The following is a 23267-nucleotide window of genomic DNA, read 5'->3' as shown; positions in this document are numbered from 1 at the left end:
CAGAGTCATTTGAAGAAAATGGCTTCAGTCTGTGGCAGAAAGCACGTTTTCTTTCTTAGAGGAAACCTGAATGAGTTTAGTGATTTTTAGGAAAGCACGACTTCCAGTTCTTGTTATTACACCCTGTTAAAGAAAACAGTCAGTAGCAGTATGTCAGAGAAGTGGGTATTTGATGGCTCATCTTTGATTTTTCACTTTTTCTAAATCCTACAGTGTTAAGAAATGGCTCATGTAGTCTGGCTTATATACAGGCCATTAATTCTCTAGAACTGGCCTAAATGCCCCCAATTAAACCTGCATCATTCATTTAAAAAAATGAACAAACACTTTTATACTTGCATTTCATAATAATATGGCCAAATGGGTACAGGACATAGGATGAACTATTTTGCAGCCAAAAAGGAGATAAAATGTCCATCATAAAAGTTAAAATACCAGCAAGATCATAAGGGAGCTTAGTTTCAAATCACAGATCACTGAGATCATTGTCTGTCTTGCCATTGGTGAGTGGGCAAGTAGATTTTTCAAGACCTGAACAAAACACAGGTTGTTTTGCGTAAGGATTTAGTCAGCGCCTAGCACAATGCCGTACCAGTCCAGATTTTGGCATCTCTTGTTACAGTGGTAATATCCGTATTTAATAATAAAAATTGAATCGCGATGACTTTCCTTGATTGAATTCATGCTGAGGAGAATGGTGCTGTTACCCGCATCTGCATTTGTATCTGCTGAAATGAGCCACAGATATCCATATCCTCAGCCACGGATGCGCAGATACACATGGATGTTTGTGGATTTGCAGGGCTCTGCACATTTCTGTTGTAAACAGTTGGGGAAACTGGATGCATAGGGAAGAGTGTTTTGTTTCTTAGATATTTATTGTTCATTTTGCAGCTCATTTTTAGTCCTTGTGCAAAGTATCTTAAAGTCACAATTCTTTCTTTGATGTATGAAGATGCAGCTGACTATCAGAGAGAATACTAGGCGGTTGGGATCAGGAAGGAATGGCAAGGAGAAGGGGATGGGAAACCAAGAGGGGAGAGATTTAAGACAGTCCTAGGAAGTGGACGGCTGTTCCCCTGGCTCAGCAGTGGGAAGAGGATCAATGGAGTCTGATCTAGGTGGATTAGTAAGAGGACTTTTTTTGAATGCACCCAAACTCAACTGACTCAGTGTCCACAAAGTGTGGGTGGGTGCAAGCCTGCTGATGGGAGGAAAGGGGAAACTGCCCTGCAGCCCAGCAATACAAAAGGGCCCGGAGCTCCTGGCTGCTACTATTGCCTGAGAGAGGCGGGGTGTTCTCTGGGTGGTGCTGAGTGCTTCCTAGCTCTAGCCCTGCCCTTCCTGCCTGAGGCTCCGCCCCTCTGGTTGTGCGAAGGATACCCTCTCCCCTACCTTGCCCAGTGGCCCAGCAAGGCTGTCAGCCCTGCAACGTGTGGGCAGGTGGATCTTTAGCTTTCCTTTGTTCCTGCTGCAGAACTGAAGTCCAGCTGAATGTTGTTTTCAATCTTAGCTTCAGCATGAGAAGAAAACCAGTGTTCGCTTCCAAAGGAAACAAGGATAAATTTATTTTTAAGTTGAACACTGAGATGCTTCTTACAGGGCCCAAAACCTGTCCTATTAATAAAGTGGCTGGCATGAGCCCTACTACCTTATCAGTGTTCATGTGGGACAAGGCTCTTTTCTTCTAGTCTTAACAGTTTAATCCATAGTAAATAGTCTTCTTGGGCAGTAATTGCTCTCTGAATCTCCTCATGAGGTGCTTAATAAAGAGTTTACAGCCTCTCTCATTCGTGAATAACGAGTCAGGAATCTAAAAGCACTCTCTCTCTGTCTTGCCCAAATGTATTGAGTGTTCCAGGAATTCAAAGAGGCTGATATTACGTTGTTTAAAGATGAGTCACAGAATTAAAACAAAGGGTGAGCTAGACCTTATGGGCATGATACATGCCCTCCTAAATTAGGCTGCAAGGCCTTCTGCAAAGAGAGAAATTAGAATTAACTTTGAAAAACCCCAACAAAATGTTACCTATATGAAATCATCTTGGTGTAGGAAAGATCAAAGAATGTATCGTTTGTGTGACATCTGATAACATAGCTTGCCATGAAACTTCTGGAAATGTATCTGTACATGGGATGTCAGTGTGTAGATGTCTACATGATTAACCGATAAATCTGGGCTTATCGGTTAATCCTGTCAACTACATGCATGCGTCCCCTTGCTGCCTCTGGATCAGAGGCAGCAAGGGGGTGGGGAGGTGGGAGCCAGTCCCCATTGGGATCCAGCTTTTAAGCTCGCTCCCCATGAGCACCAGATCCCGTGGAGCTTCCTGCCCCGCCTCCCCCGCTGCCTATGATAGAGAGGCAGCAGTGCAGAGGGTGGGGAGGCAGGCGGGAGATGATACACATAGTGCATATAGGCTGCAGAGTAGCCTGCCCTCTCCCCCCCTCTCCTGTGCTGCTTCGTATCAGAGGCATCAGTAAAGAATTAGGGAGCGGGCAGGGAAGGTTGCTGCAGAGCAGCCTCCGTCTGCAGCAGGCCCAGGCTCACCTTGGACAGAGGCTGCTTCTTGGATGCCGGCACAGCCTTTGTCCATGGGGAGCTCGGGCCCCCCACAAACAAGGGCCAACAGGGGTTTTTAAACCAACTCCCCTCTGCTACTCTGCACTGCTGCCTCTGATAGGCAGCAGCGTGGAGTGGCAGGGGGCTTCCCGAGAGTGGGGCCGAGAGTACACTGGCTGCCAGTCCCGCCACTGGATACTATCGAATAGTCATATAGCTGCTAAAATTTGATGTGGTTACGTGACAGTTGAATTACACGCTATCTAACATCCCTAATTTGTACTGCATTCTCTGATATTATGGGCACCAGTGAAGTATATAGAGATGCTTTGTCCTTATATATGCTACCTTGTTGTGTCTGTGTTTCCTTTCCAAGTGGTGGTGGTGTTAGTTAGTTAGTTAGTTAGTTAGTTAGTTAGTTAGTTAGTTAGTTAGTTAGTTAGTTAGTTAGTTTTTCTGATAATATCCACGATAAGCATTGCCTCTCACACAGGAAAAAATTCCTGCTCCTGTCCTCTAAGTGGGATATAGTGCACATGAAAGAGAACAATGCTGCTGGATTGCAGAGAGCAGATTATTTTCCTAGATACTTTACAATGCACCTGGAAACAGTTGCAGACTTTATTTTTGTTATAGAGAAATGAGAAAATATCCCAGCACTGTGTTGCCTTTACTCTTTTCCTGGCTGTACTCCATCAGTATAGAGATTACATAAAGAGTATCGCTGCAAATTAATGACTAATTAAATGTAGGGTCATATGAAAGGGGTAGCTAGTTTCAACTAAAGATGCTTTAGAACTGTTTCATAAATGACCCGTGATACTGACTGGCTCTTAACTTCTATTTATCTTTGAGGTTATTGCAAAGCCCTCATTCTGCCCAGAGATAAACTCAGACAGATAGATTCCTGTGTCTGAATGGAGCTTCACTGACCTCCATAGAGGTCTCCGTAGGCATCTCTGTGCAGAGTCCGGGGCCTAGAGATGCATGTTACAATTCACGATGTCAAATATCACCATGCATAGTATTTGTTAAAATTGTGAAATCTTTGGGATCAGAGACCGTTTGTTGCCTCAATATATATTTATTTGATGGCTGCATTTGTAATAATGTTATTATAGTGTTATTGTTGCCGTGTATAAATAAAAACACTAAGATATTGTTGGTTTGTTTCCTTTCCAGTGTACAGAGGCCAAAAAACATTGCTGGTACTTTGAAGGGCTGTATCCTACATATTATATGTAAGTAGTCATTGTTTAGTTTTTTTTCCTGTGTGTGTTCAGTTGCTCAGATTTCACTGTCTTGACTATGGTGATGTTATCATTTCATTAAATCTCCAGTCATCCTAGAGTCTTCCAGAGCAGAGAAGAAAGTTCTCAAGTAAAAAACTAAGCAGGCGAGGGAGGAATAATTAAAACAAAACAAATCTAAACTGTCACATCTTTTTTTTATAACACAGAGAAGAACCAACAAAGAGCAAGCACAAGTACATTTTCCTCACTTTTCAGGCCACCTTTAAATCAAGAGAAGAATAAAGGCGTTTATGAACGGATGTGCATCAGAATGCTAAAAGGGTGCTTTGTGATGCAGCAATCGTATCTGTTTGTTTTGAACAAGGCGTAGGTAACTGGGCAGGATACCAACATGCTTTGAAAATAAATTTGTCTCTGTGGTATTACTGTTTGTTATTCAAGGGAGCTGAGTTTATTTGTTACCCACTGTGTGGTTGATTTGCTAGTGGATGGAATCCCAAGTTTACGTCAAGTTCAGCCATGAACTAGTCCCGAAAAATTCATTGTTTTCTAGGTTGGAAATTGCCTGTGAAGATGGTTACCTGCGTTACCAACCAGTTTGTTTCAGGAGACATTTGTTTGTAGGACTGAATAATTCATATCTTTGTCTAGATTTCTTGCTATCCATGTACCAGGTGAGACTATCAGAAAGACACATGGGTACTTGCACCCTGGACATGTACATCATAACATGGGGAACAAGGATGTAAGTACCCAGATGATTATTGTTATTTGTATTGCAGTAGTGCATACAGATCCAGCTGAGACCAGCGCCCATTGTGTTAGGCACTACAGCGATACATCTTAAGAGTCAGTCCCAGCCCTTGAGGATGGTGATGAAAACTAGGTCTTTTCTAGAGCTTTTCAGCCAGAGATCTGAAAGCATTTTCCATGGGGAACAGAGTCCCTATCATTATTTCCCTTTTAACGTATGGGGAAGCTGAAGGAAGTGAAGTGACTTGCCCAAAGTCACACAGCAGTCAGAGGCACAGCTGGGAACATAATCTAAGTCTCCTAAGTTCTTAGTGTAGGTCAGTGTTTCTTAAACTGTGTTCTATGACACACCAGTGTGTCGCAAGTCAGTCGGAGGTGTGCTGTAGAGAACAACAGAATTCAAAATGGCCGCCCTTGAAGGGACAGGCGACCTTTTTTTTTTCTCAACCAAAAATCCTTGGTGTTCATCATAAAAAAAAAATTGTTTGGTGTTCCTCGGTCTTAAAAAGTTTAAGAAACACTGGTGTAGGTTGTATCCCCTGACTCACTTTGCATCATCAGAACCCTCCTTTTCATAAGTCTAAAGCCGTGGTCACCAACCCGTCGATCGCGAGGCGTTCGGGCAACCCACCTCCCATTTCTCCCCCGCGCCCGAGAAGCCCCACTACCTACCTCTAGTGTAGTGCCGGCTTCCCGCAGGGTGGATGGAAGTCCTGTCTGAAGCCCGCGTCACTTCCGGGAGTTCCGGAAGTGCACGGGCTGCTCCCCTTCCACAGCTCTGTTGCGTGCTGGGGGAGGGGGCATTGGCCCCAGAGGAGGAGTGCGGAAGCTTTCCTGCGCCGCCAGCGCCAGAGGGGTGAGTTGAGCGCAGGGATTTCCCTGCGCCGTGGGAGCGGGGGTTGGCTCTGGGGCAGGCTCCCGCGGGGGTTGGCCGCGTTGCGGGAGGAGAGAGCGGGGGTTGGCCGGCGGGGGTTGGCTGCGCTGTGGAAGGAGGGTTTGGCCCTGTAGCAGGCGCTCGTGAGGGTTGGCCATGCTGCAGGAGGGGGTTGGTTGCGCTGCACCGCGGGAGGGGGGTTTGGCCCCAGGGCAGGTGCCCGCAGGGTTTGGCCGCGCTGCGGGAGGAGAGGGGATGGGCCAGGCCACGCCGTGGAAGTGGGCTTTGGCCCTAGGGCAGGTGCTCACGGGGGTTTGGCCCTGCCGCGGGGGGGGGGGGGGTTATCCCCGGGGCAGGCTCCCGCAGAGGGGGGAGAAGGGGGAGTCAGGCCCGGAGGAGGCATGTGCTTGCTTCCCTCTGTGGGGAGAGGGGGGGGAGAATCCTGGGAGGAAGCAGATGCAGGGGACTCTGCTGCCACTGGCACCCTGTCCCTACTCCCCTGTCCCCAGCTACAGAACTCTGTCCCCATTCCCGTTCCCACTCCCCGAACTCTGTCCCCACTCCCCTGTCCCCAGCTACAGAACTTTGTCCCCATTCCCTGAACTCTGTCCCCACTGGCACCCTGTCCCCTGCTGCAGAACCCTGTCCTCTGCCCTCCAGCACCCTGTTCCCTCTCCTCTGACCCCACAAAATGTATAATTATAAATGCTTCATTTTAGATTTAAATAGCATGAATAAAAACAGATCTTTTATTTCATAACTATAAACACGTGATTTTAATTTTATATATCGCATAATTTAAAAATAAACTGTTTTATCGAAGTGTGTAAGTAAGGGTTGGGGATAGCAAGTGATGGACAGGAGGAGAATAGAGAGGGTGGGGCTTCAAGGAAGGGGCGGGGCTTCAAGGAAGGGCCGGGGCGGTAGATCTTCGCCTGTTTTGAGATTTAAAAAGTGATTTTCGGTGTAAAAATGTTGGAGACCACTGGTCTAAAGTGTGAACTGCTATCGGCTACACCATTGTTGCTAATATGGCCTCAGAGCTCAATTCATATACAGCCTTTGTCAATTTTGTTCAGCCTCCTTCCATCCCAAAAGTGGTTGGATTGCCTGTTTTGCCCCTGTCATTCTGTGCCTGTAGGCAGATAAACAGAGGCTACTAGCAGCAATGGAGAAGAGGAGGAGAGTGCTACAGCAAAATGATAGCATCACTGTTCAGAAAGGAAGTTTAGACACATGCTTATTAAGTACCATTGAAGTCAATGGGATTTAGGCATATGCTTCAGCGCTTTCTTCAGTTGCGGCTTATCTCTGCAAAACTGACTTCTTTGACTTAGCACCAAGTGGGTGGGTAGTAGAGGTGGAAGTGGGGAATATTCCTAAGGAAGTAGAAGAAGGAAGGAGATGATTTCCTGCAGGGGCGGTGAACCTAAGGCTTGGGGGTTGAATGCGGCCCCTGTCTTGCCTGGATCTGGCCCCCGAGGCTTGGGACCTCCCCCCGCCATCATTGGGGAGCCCGTACTGTTGCTTCAGTTTTCCCCCGCCACCATTTCCCCCACAGAGCTGGAGCACACAAAATCTACTAGCTTAGGTCCCCCCGGGCTCTGGTGTGCAAGGGGAATGCAGGGAGTGTCTTTCTCCTTTCTCATTCAGGGACCATGTCAGGGAGAGTTATTTATTTATTTATTTTGCTTCTCACTTTCATGTGGGCCCCAACTGATTTTTCTGTGGGTCAGTGGCCCCCAACCCAAAAAAGGTTCCTCACCCTGATCTACTGGATTCTATTACTGGGATTTTATAACTTTGTTATGTACTTGCATATTATCGTAATGAATATAGGATATATGGATCAGTTGACATGACAGGTGAAACTTTCCCTAAGCAAACTCGTCCATGCTTGTTATGAGGGACTAGAGATTAAAAACAGTCATTATGCTGCATAAGAACAAGCCTTCCTTTTATTCTCCACCCCCACTTCATCTGCCTGAAGCAGAAGAAAAACACTAGAAAAAATAGCCAGGAAGGCAGACATAAAGAAAAGCTCTTTGAAATGGCATGCAATATTTTACATATATGTTAATCAAACTACAAACATGTTTGTATGACATGTTTATTGTACTCAAAATGTCTTTTTAGGGGACAAAATGTTCAGAGTTACTCATAAGCTGTTGGCCAGAATAGATCAGTTGATTTAAATAGGTTAATTTTCTTTCCATTCTCATAACAACAGGACTTTAATTCCACCTAGATGTAATGCTTTTCTGCATTATGGGGAAGAATCTGAGATGTCATGAAAATGTGACTGTTCCTTAAAATTCAGGAAACAATTTTTCAGCATCATACCAGGGTTCCACTTATGTTTCTGCTCACACACAATTATAGAAAACTGCTGTTTTTCTTGTTGACATGAGGTTCTGTCTGCTCTCATTTTTGGTGTTGGCTCCATCTCTATTCTCCTGGTGAACACAGGATGAGCTGGTGAAAGACTCAGTTACATATGCAGACCAAAGAAAGACTATTTGCAATAATGAAATAGACAGATCTCCCATGTACATGAAAGTTTCCTAATAATTTTCCCCAAGATGACCAGCATATCACCACTTTGTGTGCTAAGATTGATTATTCTGTGGGAAGATAATGTATTTATTCTCTAATCCAGCGGTCACATTTATTGGAGTTGTAGATACTCCCCCACCTGCAAACACCTGACACTTGGAATTATGAGAGAAACTGTTCCATTTGTAGGGTTTTTTACTGTTAACAGACCTACTCAATCTTTGGGATTTTTCCATATGCCTCGTTGGAGATTGGTGGACACAGTGCCATTTGACCAGATAATGGTGAATGTTGTTGATTATGGTAGTGGCCGAGGACCAGCCAGGAATGGGGTCCCCATTGTGTTAAACACTGTACAAACGAGGCTTACAGGATCTGACGACAAAGGGTTCTGGGGTTGGCTGATCCCCGTCTAGACTACCACGCTGTGCCGACAATCAACTGATCGGCACAGCACGGCGGCCATTTTTATGTAAATGAAACAGTGATTATTTAAATTGCTGCTTCATTTTCCTTTGCCGAGTACACTCATCTACATGGCTCAGTTGATGGAGCCATGTAGTCTAGACACACCCAAAAATGAGAAGCAGAATGAACAATACACTGTGTTTTTGGTTGGGGGAAAGGAGGAAGATGGGCATGATTTGTAGGGTGGGATTATCTAACTAAATAGAGAGGGAAAAGTGAAAAGAGGGGAGGTTGAAGGGTGATGGGGACAAGACAGGTGTGTAGTGAAGCCGAGGTGAAGAAACAGAGAGTTGGGGCAAAGAGCTAATCGGCACTGGGCAGAGAACATCTCATCAAAACTGGAGAAAATGATGTAATGTCTCCAAACTCTTCAGGTCACTGCCTTGGCTGCTTGTGCAATTGTTCCTACTGGGTGTGGTCCTTGACTAGCTCCTTGCTGCCATTTTTACCCAAGGCCACTTGACTGACAGGGGGCACCATATAAGTCTTAGTGCCCCCTTAGGGGGCGTCTCCTGTACACAGTTTTAGGTCAGCAGACTGTTGGGGGGGACGGGACGTGGCCACAGTGGGCTCCATTTTACTCTCTCGCCCCCAACACTGTTCTCTAAGGAGAACCTGATAGGCAATCTTTGGTACATAATGAATATTACTGAATTTTATTCCAAACGATCTGATATGCCACTATAAATGCAGTTGTGTAGATGTAGCGTTAGGAGCTGGATTGAAGTCGTCATTTTATTTCAGATGAGTCAGAAAACACTTGAGACAGGAACAACTTTCAGTCGCTTCTGAGCTGCGTGGGATTGGAACTGGCTGCCGAAAGGTGGAGTGTGCTGCATGCTTGTAGTATTACACATCTGAAGGTCATTGCCATTTAAAAAAAAAAAAAAGGAATGGGAAGAACTCTTACACAAGCGCCAGTTGTGGTTTGGCAAGGCAGATTAAAGCCTTCTAGTACAGAGCCATTGTGTGCAGTAAGAATTGTAGGTTACACTACAGAAAGGAAAGATGCTCTGATTGCCGTTCCTGCGCAATTGCCAGCTGGGATCAGAAAGGGCTTTCCTTCCTTATTGAGAAAGGGCTTCATATTGTTATAGCTAGCATAGAAGTTAATGGTAAAAAGCAGCTAACATTACAGCAAGTTTCAACTGGTTTAGGGGAAGGTGAATTATGTTTTCTTTATGGCTATTGTAAGGGAAAACAAGGAATCAGCTTGAGGGGAACTCTCAGTAGATTGATACAGAAAGCAGAAAGTATTTGCCATGAGAAAAGATGCAAAGAAGCAAGATGACAATGACATGAAAAAGAAAAAAAAATTGGGTTTGCCTATTTTGTTGCTTTATGATGGTAGCAATGACTTCTGTTTTGTTACAGTTATTGGATTATCTGCTGGTATTTTACATTAGAAATTCATCTTTTGCATTTTGTTATTGTTTCAAAATTGGCTACACACCTGAAATAAGCAGGAAACAAAAATACACCTATCCCTGCATCCCCCCAAAAATCCCCCTTAAAGAAACTTCAGTGAAATAATTCTTTTAGAAACTGCAATCAAAACTTTAAAAAAAATCCCTGAAAAACCCCCCACCCTCCAAAAAAGAAAATATCCCAACTTCCCCGTCCCCCAAAGTTCAGGCTTTCTTTGTACACGACAAAGATAATGGCTAGCCTACAGCTGATCTTAAAAAGAAGCACTCCGCATATTAGCTAAGGATGTGAATGTTTAACCGGTTAACGAGTAGGGGCTGGAACCGCATGCTGCAAGCAGCAGGCTGCTCCAACCCTGTAGGAGACCCGCTAGCTGTAATGGGGAGGGAGTGCTCCAGCCCAGCGGTGGGCAAGAGGTCCACTTCCGCTTGGCTGGAGTGACTCCCTCCCACCTGTCCTCGCTTTTAATCGGTGAGCTGGTTAAACAATACGTGTAACCGGTTTACCAATGAAATGGGATTTTGCATCCCTAATTTTAGCCCTCTATTTAAACTATTAGCCAACAGGAACTATCTTCCTGAGTCATATGCCAGGAAGGCCAATCTATTATTATGTTCCCGCTTGAGTAAGATTCTTCCATGGCTCACTGATAATTGGAAATGCTATTGACCTTTGGATTCCAATTCTGCCCCTTTGGAGATCTGTATAAGGATCCCTGACTCCTTTTAAGAGCTCATTTGTGGCTGTGTCCATAGGAATGCATATGCATATGAAAAGGGGGAAATTGTTCAAGAAACTGTAGCCCAGCTTTAACCCAGACATACCTGCAGCCTAGACAGAGATGACACGAACATTTTATCTGAACTGTTTTTTCTCTTGTTGCAGGCAAATGAAGTGGGGGAGGAGGATAGGTGGAAGGGTGTTTGCTTTTTATTTGAATATAGGGGTGTAACCCAGGTCTGTCTTTCATGGGAATCAAGACTGAAGGGAAAAACAACTGAGGAGAGCTGGCAATTTTTCAAAGGGACATTGTTAAGGGCCCAAAAGCAAGCTATTCCGCTGCGTCAGAAAGATAGAAAATATGGCAAAAGACCACCTTGGCTTAACTATGAGATCTTGCATGATCTAAAAATAAAAAAAGAGTCTCGTAAAAAATGGAAAGTAGGGCAAATTACAAAGGGTGAATATAGGCAAACAACACAGGAATGCAGGGGCAAGATTAGAAAGGCAAAGGCACAAAATGAGCTCAAACTAGCTACGGGAATAAATGGAAACAAGAAGACTTTTTATAAATACATTAGAAGCAAGAGGAAGACCAAGGACAGGGTAGGTCCACTGATCAGTGAGGAGGGAGAAACAGTAACAGGAAACTTGGAAATGGGTCTGTTTTGAGACCGGCTCTGTTCAATATCTTCATCAACGGTTTAGATATTGGCATAGAAAGTACGCTTAGTAAGTTTGCAGATGATCCCAAGCTGGGAGGGGTTGCAACTGCTCTGGAGGATAGGGTCATAATTCAAAATGATCTGGACAAATTGGAGAAATGGTCTGAGGTAAATAGGATGAAGTTTAATAAAGACAAATGTAAAGTGCTCCACTTAGGAAGGAACAATCAGTTCACACAAACAGAATGGGAAGCGACTGTCTAAGAAGGAGTACGGCAGAAAGGGATTTAGAGGTTATAGTTGACCACAAGCTGAATATGAGTCAGCAGTGTGATGCTGTTGCAAAAAAAAGCAAACATGATTCTGGGATGCATTAACAGGTGTGTTGTGAGCAAGACACGAGAAGTCATTCTTCTGCTCTACTCTGCGCTGGTTAGGCCTCAGTTGGAGTATTGTGTCCAGTTCTGGGCACCGCATTTCAAGAAAGATGTGGAGAAATTGGAGAGGGTCCAGAGAAGAGCAACAAGAATGATTAAAGGTCTAGAGAACATGACCTATTAAGGAAGGTGGAAAGAATTGGGTTTGTTTAGTTTAGAAGAGAGAAGACTGAGGGGGGACATGATAGCCGTTTTCAGGTATCTAAAAGGGTGTCATAAGGAGGAGGGAGAAAACTTGTCATCTTGGCCTCTGAGGATAGAACAAGAAGCAATGGGCTTAAACTGCAGCAAGGGAGGTTTAGGTTGGACATTAGGAAAAAGTTCCTAACTGTCAGGGTAGTTAAACATTGGAATAAATTGCTCAGGGAGGTTGTGGAATCCCCTTCTCTGGAGATATTTAAGAGTAGGTTAGATAAATGTCTATCAGGGATGGTCTAGACAGTATTTGGTCCTGCCATGGGGGCAGGGGACTGGACTCGATGACCTCTCGAGGTCCCTTCCAGTCCTAGTATTCTGTGATTCTATGATGAGCAAGAGTAGGATTTAGATAAGTCAGGCATATTTTGTCTGTCCCTTTTGAATTCAGAGCAACTATTACAATGATCAAATTCCAGTGATGGAATCCAAATCCAGCAGATCCCTTCTAAGCATTTCCTTTCTTCTCCAGAGTTCATAGTATGTTCTGTAGAGCAGCACAACCTTTTGAGGAGGAAGGGCCATAGAGCGTGATCCTACACCAATTGAAGTGAATGGATGGACTATCGTGATGTCAGTAACTATTGGATCAGGCCCATAGTTGTGGGGATGATTGGATGGGAGGGAGGAAAGAAGCAGAGAGCAGTAGGACATCAAATCTATCTTCTGCCCTTACTACTGCTTCTCTCTTGCAGAGAGATACAATAATACTTTTAATTATATTTTTTTTCCCAGTGGCTTGCTAGATTTCCCCAGACTTACACAGTAAGGCCATGTCAACACTACAGATGAGATCGAGGCAGCCACAGTGGATCTTCCGGTATTTGAATTTAGCAAGTCTAGTGAAGACACATTTATTTGAACTTAAAAGGTGGTAGTCTTGCTTCTGCGAGGAGAAAGGGAAGTTGAAGGGTGACTTTGCTCCCTTCAACTACCTGCAGTGTGGACAGTGCCAAAATATGAGTTAAGAAACTTCAACTTAAGCTATACAGTTAAAGTAGCTGAAGTTGTGTTGCTTAATTCGAACTTATCCCCTAGTGTAGACCAGGGCAAAACACTGAAGATAGCATATGAAACATCTTGAAACTAATCCTATACATATTATAAAAAATACTACAAAGACAGGCCCTGATCCTACAATCAGATCTATTTGTGGTGACCCCTGCACCAGTGTAGTGTCAGTGAACTCAGAGAGGCTGTGTCCGGATGAAGGGGTTGTCTGTCCCATCCACGTGCAGAAGTGGGACCAAAGTTTACTGATTGCAATTCCGTTATTCTGCCCCCTTACTGTAATCAATAAATTGCTTATGTATAAAATGCAAATCAGGAGGTAAAAGTTGCAAAATCGTCAGGGATTTCAGATATGTTCAGTTTTCTGGCTTTGGTGATCTCTGGAGTTGGTTAATCAGAACTGTTTCAGATCATCCTGTTGGGTTACAGCTTATTGAGTTTGAACCAATCAGAAACTACAAAGTGTAGTCTTAACATGATGGGTAATAACATGTTTAATAGCCAATCTGTTCCTATGTAAAAGACCGACTCAAAGAACAGAAAATTGCCTGTATAGTGGAATCAAAACTGACTATTATGAAGTGCTGTCCAATATGCAAAGTAAATAAAAATAGAAAAAATGTTTTTTCTTAATTTCTTTTAGTTGAGGGAGTCTTAAGAGTGCCTTGTATCATTAGTAGATAAAACACTTTCCTACAGAAAACCATATTTATTTTAAACTTGAGTACCCCTTTAATATTTTTCTCCCACATAAGTTAGTTTAATGTAAAATAAACTATTGCACATGTGTATATATATCATTTTTTCAGATTGTACATATCAACTTAATATCCCATATTTACCTGTTTGAACTTTAAGCTAAGCATCAGATTCCTTCCAAAAATAATGTGAACAGTGTGAAAAAATAAGCAAAACTATGTTCCTGCCTTGCTTATGCAATAATCCATGTGCTGAAATTTGCCTTTGTTCTCAAGTAAATGTAATACCGATTGCATTTATTTTTGTGCATATTTAATTGCATAATCAGTTTCACATTTTCTCTCACACTTTTCTCCATTTTTGACTGCAAAGGTGTCTACAATCACTGATTATATAGGTGTGTAATTTAGTTCTATTACATTGTGGATTGCCATGTTTACTGAGCTCTGGAATGTAAGCCTGTAATTAAGTATTCTGCAGGTGGAGTCAATCAAGAATGATATTTGTTTCATGCTACCAAATGCCTGAAAACTAATACCAAAAACAATATAAAATCAATTACTGTATTTTCTCTCTATCTCTAATCTCCTGTTGTTACTATAGTGCTTCAGAAAACAGATACGTTCTCAAAGATAGATTAATAGCACTGTGTCAAACTCAGAACAAATCACAAACTACACATCAAGCCTGTTGCCTTATGGGAATTGCTTAATGTATTCTGTATCCTGTTAATGTTTACTGCTTTTAATTAAGTTGGGTTTCCCTGATTTTACACTTAGCTTTCCAGTGAGAATTACCGCTGCATGAAATGTCAGCAGGTGTGTGTTTAGTGAAGCAATTTAGCTGCAGACTTCTCCTTTATTGGAACTGAAAACAGCATGGCTTTGGGTTGTTGTGAGGGAAAAGGGACGCTGTGTGACAGCTAGCATAATTCCAGAGATTTTGAATGACTGGCATAGTACAGAAATGTAGACCTGGATTTGGGCTAGATTCGCTGATTTAGCCATAAATGATTACATGGAAGTCTGGGATGCATTTTCAGTTCAGCTCAAGAGTTTAAGGAGAGAGCTTTATCTTGAAGGAGAAAAGAAAAAGTTATCAGGCAGTCATTATTTAGAAAAAACCCAGCCTCCTATACTCTTTCACAATAATGATCCAAAACACATATTGTAATATTTAGTATTCTGGACCATTAAGGTTGAATATTGTGATTTAAAAAAAATAAGGGACTAGGTGGCTTCATGAAGAGTGAATTTCTGTGCATTCCTCTCTTAAACCAGGGAAATAGAGAGCAATTTGAAATGTGCACACCCATTGTCTCCCGCCTGCAGTATGTTCATAATCTCTGAAGGCAGGCATGCCATTAGGCTCAATATGATTGCTAACCCAGTGGGTGCAGTTTAAGACCTAGAGAGCTAATGATGTGTTAATAAGAGGCCCGATGATTAACAAAAAGGCCTTATTCCAGTCGTCATTAAAAATTTACATTCCCACCTCTAGAAAATTAAAAACTGTCATGGTGTACAGAATGTACGCCTGCCAAAACCCAAGCCTTAAATTCTAGTAAATTCAGGCCTACAACCTATGTGAAGATATAGCTGTAAATATGTTAAATGGGCCAAATGCTGCCTCCCCTTCCAGAGATGGACAAGGTCCAAAACAAAATGGAACTTGCTCAATTGTGTTGCTGTGGGGTAAATGTATTTGTGTGCAGACCACAGAAAATATACCCAGTGGTATTCCACAGCTTTTTACAGGCAAGGAAAAGCACTGTGCTGTGGCAATCTTCATAAGCATGGGACAAGGTAGTTGGGGACAGGATAGACTGTGATGTAATCATGGATTCATAGACCCACAGGTTTCTAGTAGCAACCACAGAACAGAGAAGTGCAAATCCCTTCTCCTCCTCTCCCCCCCCCCCCCAAAAAAAAAAAGGTTTACATAAGCCCTTTCTGTAAAGCCAGCTAATTTGGGCTGTCCGGAAAATTATCACCTCTTGTTTACACTCATTTTTTATGCTTCCATGGAGTACAAGAGCCAAATCTTTGTTCATTGGAAGATTTTTGGTCATATCAGAAACAGAGGACTAAAATGAACAATACTTGTTTGTCTGTTGATCTTCATTTTTGCTACACCATAGGCTAATACATGGACAGTGAAAACTACTTTTCACAACATGAAAACAAATGAACCCCCAGCCTGTAACCCCCTCCATACTCTACCCCTACGCCCGCCCAGGCCCTGGCCCCTCCTCACGTCTCCTTCTTCTCTTCACTCACCCATTCCAGCCAAATCCCCGTACTCAAATGCAGCAAATCACATTTGGACAAAACTCTCTTCTATAATTTTTTTCTAAAGAAAATGGAGAAAGTTTTCCATTGCATGCCGAATTATGAAGACTAGACATGCAGAAGGTACCTAATTAAAAGCACTAAATTTGAGAGAAAATTGAAAAAACAGGTTTTTTTTATATACCCTGAAGTTTGTCAGAGATTTATTTGCAAAAACTTTGTAGTAAGGGCAAGTCAGTTGCCCTGCTGAATATTATGGAATACACAATGTAGCTCTTCTCTGTTCTACATTTTCTTCATTACAGGCAGTCCCCGGGTTACGTACAAGATAGGGACTGTAGGTTTGTTCTTAAGTTGAATCTGTATGTAAGTCGGAACTGGTGTCCAGATTCAGCCGCTGCTGAAACTGATCAGTTTCAACAGCGGCTGAATCTGGACGCCAGTTCTGACTTACATACGGATTCAACTTAAGAAACCCAGGCATCCCCAAGTCAGCTGCTGCTGAAACTGATCAGTGGCTGATTCCAGGAAGCCCGGGGCAGAGCACCTCTGCCTCGGGCTTCCTGTAGTCAGCCCCTGGTCAGTTTCAGCAGCGGCTGACTTGGGGACGCCTGGGGCAGAACAGCTGGGGTGCTGCTGGGTTGCTCCAGTAGCGCCACTCCTCGGCGCTACTGGAGCAACCCAGCAGCACCCCAGCTGCTCTGCCCCAGGCGTCCTGATTCAGCCACTGCTGAAACTGACCAGCAGCGGCTGAATCAGGACACCTGGGGCAGAGCAGCTGGGGTGCTGCCGGGTTGGTACAGTAGCGCCGAGGAGCGGCGCTGCGGGACCAACCCGGCAGCGCCCCAGCTGCCCTACCCCAGGCGTAGGCAAGAAAAGCCTGGTCTGCTGGGGAGGAGGTAAGGGGGGGCACTAGCTGCACCCCCCCCCCCAGCAGACCAGGGAGACGCGGGTGGCGGGACCGTCCGCGTCCTCCACGGCTTTGCTTCGTCTCCCTGGTCTGCTGACCAGGGAGACGAGGAGCAAAGCCGCGGAGCACGCCCGCAGCAGGACAGCCCGGGCACGCCTGGGCTGTCCCGCTGCGGGCGTGCTCCGCGGCTTTGCTCTGTGTCTCCCTGGTTTGAAGGGAGACGGGGAGCAAAGCCTTGGAGCACGCCCGCAGCAGGACAGCCCAGGCGTGCCCGGGCTGTCCCGCTGCGGGCGTGCTCCAAGGCTTTGCTCCGTGTCTCCCTGCTCTGCTGGGGGGGGGGAGCTCCCCCAAAGCAGACCAGGGAGACGTGGAGCAGCTTTTCTCACCCCGGAGGACGGGGGCGGCGGGACTGCAGCGCATCTGGGCGTCCCGCCGCTCCAGTCCTCCGGGGCGAGAAAAGCCCCGTTTATAACTGCAGATCCGACGTAAGTCGTATCCGCGTAACTCAGGGACTGCCTGTATATATTTCTAAGCTGATTTTATATTTTAAATATACTCTGAAGCCTTCATAATCATTCCAGATTACTACATATTTAAACTTACTGAAACAAAGATGTTATTTTAAATTAATGAGTCAGAGCAGTTTAGTGTGTTCATAACAATGTTCTTTGCTTCTAGAATTAGGCATAACAAAGGATTTTATATCTTCAGTTACTGTACTGACTTTTGGTGGATTGTTTTCTTAAAACTAATTCATCAGCTAGTTAGAATTAAAGAACAGGAAACTCATTTGTCCAGCTATCTGGAAGAAAAGAAGTGTTGTCCCTTGAAAAAGCGCCCTTAACAAGGAGTAAAAGGTGAAAGATTACAGCAGAGATGGACAGAAAGGATAGGAAGATGTTGGAAGCAAGTTTTTTGTATTATACTAATTAAAATTAAAATATGTATTTTAGATAAGGGTGGTCTTGAAGAATGTATTTAAAAACTATACGTCTGAAGATAAAGCATTTAAGGCTAAAAATGAATGTTCGGATTTATGCATCTAAGTACCTACAGTAAAAATCCCAGGTAAATAAAGTGCTGGCTTATTGCCCACTCTTAGACTAGATTCTCTCTGGATATATTTAAGTACAGTAAATGTATTTCTTTTACTACTTCTCACAACATGAACACACATTTTTGCTACCTGTCTCCATCTGGTTTAGTATGCCCAATGTATTAATCTAATGAACCAAATGCCTGAGCTGCAGTGATCATTGAATCACCAGTGGAGAAATGGACAAGCCCTAGTAATTCATCGGTCCATTTCCTTGCCAGTAGTTAGTCTATTTCGTAGTGTTTTGTCCAGTCTACTTTTACATTTTCTCAGTGATGGGACTTTCTCCATTTCCCTTGAGAGAGAGTTCTACAGCCTTTTTCCCTTTTCCTCCTACTCTAAATAATTTCTCTCATTACTTGGTGTTTTCCACCTCTTGGTAGCCTATCATCATGGTTCCTTGTTTTAAAAAGAATTGCAGTGAGCTTTACAGACCTGACCTATGATATGTACAGAAAGTATTTACATTTATCATTGGAGTGCAGACATTTCAGGGGTTGAGTGACGCTTGCACCTTGTCTACCTTAGAAAGGGTTTGCCAATACAGACATAGCTTTTGCAGGTATAGCTAATCCAGTTCTCTGAATGGAATAAGCAAAATAAACAAAAGAGCTTTTTTTTGCCAGCATAAATAAGTGTATACTAGAGGTTTTGCTAGCATAGCTATGGCAGTGAGAGGAGGAATTTTTTTTCATGCTCTTAACCAACATTGCTATGCTGGGCAAACTTTAAGCGTAGACTCCTACACTTAAGTGTAAACCAGGCCTCAGAAACTGTTTAGCACCTCATGTTACCTGATAATTTAGAGAGAAGTGAGGAATATCCCTCCTGGGGGGAGGGATAGCTCAGTGATTTGAGCATTGGTCTGCTAAACCCAGGGTTGAGAGTTCAATTCTTGCAGAGGCCATTTAGGGATTTGGGGCAAAAATTCATCAGGAATAGTACTTGGTCCTGCTGTGAAGGCAGGGGACTGGACTCAACCTTTCAAGGTCCCTTCCAGTTCTAGGAGAGAGGCAATCTCCATTATTATTTTTTATATTTTATTATAATAGTATCCTCATTTGATAGCATTGAATGAGGCTCGCAGTGGGAGGTATTGGTGGAGGAGGAGTTCACCTATAATCTTTAATCTAATGCAGTGGTTCTCAGGTGGAGATTCAGGATGCCAACAGTGCTCACTGCAGCTCTTAGAAGCAGCCTCCAGGTCCCTGTGGCTCCTTGTTAGAGAGGTAGCCAGGGAGGTTCTGCACATTGCCCTCACATCAGCAGGCCCTGCCCCCTCCCCACACAACCACCATTGGTCTTGGTTCCTGGCCAATGGGAGCATGCAGAGTCTCCCTGGCTGCCCATGTGCCTAGGGGCCGCAGGGACCTGGCGTCTACTTCCAGACAGGAGTGGCCCTAGATGAGCTGCTGGCAACTGGCGCCCTAGGCGAAATGCATGATTGGCGCCCCGCCTCCAAAGCCTTCAACGGCCGTTTATCTTGGCGCCCTAGGCGACCGCCTAGTTTGCCTGTATTGAGAGGCCGCCACTGCTTCCAAAAGCCACACAGAACCAGGTACACCTGCCTTTGCCACATTCCCGGGGACATGCTGGGAGTGGAGGGAAGGAGGAAGTTGATGAGTGTGTCCCATGGACCCCTTGGAGGTCTCTGACCTTAGTTTGAAAAACACTGATTAATGAATGGAGTACTAGCCCAGGTTCTGAGATCCCTGTTTCAAGACTCCCCTTCTCTTGAAGGGGAGAAGAGATTTAAACAGGGACCAGCCACCTCATGGGGCGGGGGGGCCCTAACAACCAGACGGGGATATTTTGATGTAACTTCCCCCTCCCCCCCAGTCTCTCCTGTTAAAGTTATTCCATTGTAATTGAATGATTAAATATTAATCGGGCCAGTGTAAGTGTTAGAATGACTCTGTAGCTGCATCCAGACCCTAATAGCAAATGATTAGCTAGCCTTCAGCAGGACCTTAAGAGAAGTAGCAGCACAGAAAACATTGATTTTTTTTTTTCAGTGTTTTGGCACTGCTTATCAAGAGGTGGGAAATGTGAACAATTTCATGTACAGCACTACCCTGTTGACTTAAGAACACTGTGTAAAAAAAATCAATATTAAATGGATCTTCCTTTTTATGAGGAAAAAGTGAATGCTCTTGTGGTGCCAAGTGTCTTAGGGATTCTTTCCTGAATCAGTATATTAGTTCATTTTCGGAGAGCCAAGCAGAAAATACAATAATTGTCCTCCGAGGAGCTGCCTCAAAAAGCTTAATGGTTTATTTTGAAATGGAGATTTGACACAAATCACAGAAGGCCCTCATCCTGGCCATTTTTTGTGCAGATGTAACTTTGCACAATGAGCATGTGTGCATTTTAAACATATTATCATCTGCACACACTGCAGGAGATCAAGAAGACTTATTGAACTTTCTATCTAAGCCTCTCAGCTGCTTTATAAACATTCATAAAGTAAGCCTCACTTTCTTCCTGGTTTTATCCCTTTTTACAGATAGAGATACTGCCAACTTGAAACACTGTCAGTTTAAAAAGAAAAGAATTAAAAGTTGTTTCAGGTTTTATGCCTGGCATAGAGACAACCTGTCAGTTTTTGTGGTTTTAATAATTATGGTTTGCTATTTTAAAAAATCTATGTATATCCTCGTTTGCTGTGTGGAAAATCCCACACAAACAAAAGGAAAAATGACTAGCTGATTGACTATATCAGGGAATAATGAACCTGTCTGTATGCAGAGGACTGTCTAATGTGAATAGTAAGCAAGATGAAAGACCAAAGAAAAATAATTTTCTCTATGTTTGGTAGGTTCTTTATGCAGTAGTAGTAGCACCTAAAGATGCGGGTAGACATCTAGCAGTATTTTCAAAAGAACTTAAATGCTTAATTCCCATTGGTCTTGGTATCTTGGGACATTTGAAAATGTTACTAGTTCCAATGGGAGTTTGTCACCTAGGCTATTCTAAAAATCTTACTAGGCACTAACTAAATGTCTTTTAAAAACTGGCCTCTTAGGCAGGGCTACTCAACATGTGGCCTGTGGGTGCAGTTTGCAGCCCGAAATGCAGTTTGTGTTTACACAGGGCTCAACATGTGGCCCAAAGGTGGTAGCCAAAACAAAAAAATAGTCCATATAATGGTCTCCTATTGATACGTGTTTTAGTAGTTAAATTCCTGGACTGTCTTTGCTCATTAAAATTGCTATCATATGGGTGGAAATTGGGTAAATATTGCATTTTATTAATATCAGCAGAACTGACTTAAATGGGGCCTGTGTGTTGAGTAGTCTTGCCTTAATCTTTGTATTCATGCCTATCAGTGTGAAAGAAGCTATTTGTATATATTTGCATGTATATGCAACCACACTTAAGTTGCGGTCCTCAGCATGTGCTGTGAGTATCATTGTGGCTCACTGGGGCTTTCAAAGTTGAGTAGCCCTGGTCTAAGGGTTGATGTTTCAGACTCTCTGGCTTGCTTGAGGAACTGAAGAGTCGTTGGAAAACTGTTGTACCACTTTCCCTTGAATGACTGCTGTTCTGTACATAGTTTAAATTCTCTGACCAGGGCTGGCCTTACCATGAGGTGAACTGAGGCAACCACCTCAGACTGTGGGGGACGGGGCCCCACTAGGACTCAGAGTGTAGAAAATTATGTCTGCTTCTGGTGCATATGTATTCTCTCTGCTCTAGATGCACAGAGATGGTAAAGTGCTGTGCTGAAGTAAGGAGGGCAGAATTGAGACCTTTCAAAGTTTTGACCCAAGTGAGAGGGCATGGGGGCATCATTTGAGCTCTGTGCCTCAGGTGCCAAAATGTTGTGGGCTGGCCCTGTCTCTGACATCAAACTGCATCCTCCTCTTCTCTGTCGCATGTCATCTACTTGGAAATAATCCATAAGGATAAGGGAGCCCATTTTCCAACAGCCTGAAGTATGTGCGTTCACCTGCATTTGTGAATGCATATTTGTTCATTGAGCATGTTAAATGGGTAATTGTGCACACGGTTATCCAGTTGATTCTTTTACATGCAAATATGGGTGCATAAGCATAAACCGTAGCTTCGATTTTTTTGAAAATTTCACTCAAATTTGATTCATGCATTGTGCGTATTAAAGCAGTTCAGTGCAGTTGCCGATTCTTTCTCCTCTTGTTTTAGCTGCATATGGTCATCTGAATTCTAATCCCATCCAAGGGGAAATTTCATCAGCTAACACCTTTAAGCTGTCCATGTATCACAGCTTCCATGTTACCTCCATCCTTTTTCCATCTTAGCATCTGGCTGTTTTTCTTGCGGCTGCTGGAAGTGGCAGCTGCAACAGAACAGCTTGTGAGTTCACCCATTAAATACATGTGCTGACTTCAGCATGAGTGAAATTTTCCTTACCCTTCCAGGGACTGGTGCTAAACTATTTCCAAAACTGTTTTTTCCACATAAAATGTTAGATTGAAATGTGTTTATGGGAAAAAGTCTGCCTCTTAATTGCATGGCCTGGAACTCTTGAAAAATCTTGGCTGGGAGTTCAAATGTATCACTTTATTTATTTTTTATTTAATAAAACTGTATAAACTACATGATGATTTTTCCTGGGTCTTTAATGGGTGTTTCTTCCAAGTTTCGCTGGAGAAAAAGCTGTGTGGAATGCACACTGTGGGCTTTGGGATTTCTCCCCTCTCCCCATTTTTCTCCCAACAGTTTTGCACTCTAAGAAGGCAAAATATTGTTAGGTGTTTTAACTTTGCAGATATAGTAATAGTACAGTGAGTTTTATCCTGCCAGTTTGCAAAGGATCAATAATCTAGGGATGTAAAATCCCATTTAATCAGTGAACTGGTTAAATGTTACATTGAGTTAACCACTGAAACTGTGATGGAGGGACTGTGGTGTGCCATGGGGAACCCAGCCAGCCTGGAGTGGCTCCCTGCTGGGTGGGGGAGCTGCTCCAGCCCAGTTGGGCTGATGGTTAACTGAATAACTGGTAAACCACTGACATTCCTATAGTGATCTCCCTGCTGTGATCATGTACTTCTTATCTGTTGGTAACAAACAAAATCGAAGCTGGATTCCTTAGACATAGTCTGTAGCTCTCCAGGCTCCAGAGACCACTGGCTGGAAATCACTGCTCTTTAGTAAGCTCAACTGTACAAAGTGAAATGTTCAGACCAGTCCACTTAGGAGGCATAGAAGAAGTCTGTTTGAATCATGTGTAGCAATATTATGAATTGCAAAAATACTGTACAACAGGTCTGAACATATGAAGCAATAACTGAACTCTGCAGTGCTTTCTGAGTATTTACTCTAGTCAACTGGACTTGTTTCTAGGTCTGGCTATAGGAGTCAGA

At 43.6% G+C, this 23267-nt stretch overlaps 1 protein-coding gene across 1 annotated transcript in view; it reads left to right on the top strand.

Annotated features, from left to right (window-relative positions):
* Nucleotides 1–23267, top strand: part of VOPP1 (VOPP1 WW domain binding protein) — a 97415-nt gene that overhangs the window by 59935 nt on the left and 14213 nt on the right. The window contains exon 2 of the mRNA XM_006124110.5: nucleotides 3746–3804. Within this exon, the coding sequence (XP_006124172.1) occupies nucleotides 3746–3804 (59 nt within the window). The remainder of the gene's footprint in view (nucleotides 1–3745; nucleotides 3805–23267) is intronic.

Source organism: Pelodiscus sinensis, chromosome 2 (genome assembly GCF_052426305.1).
Source record: "Pelodiscus sinensis isolate ZL-2025 chromosome 2, ASM5242630v1, whole genome shotgun sequence".
Taxonomy (NCBI): Eukaryota; Metazoa; Chordata; order Testudines; family Trionychidae; genus Pelodiscus; species Pelodiscus sinensis.
This window is presented reverse-complemented; position numbering and strand designations above follow the sequence as displayed.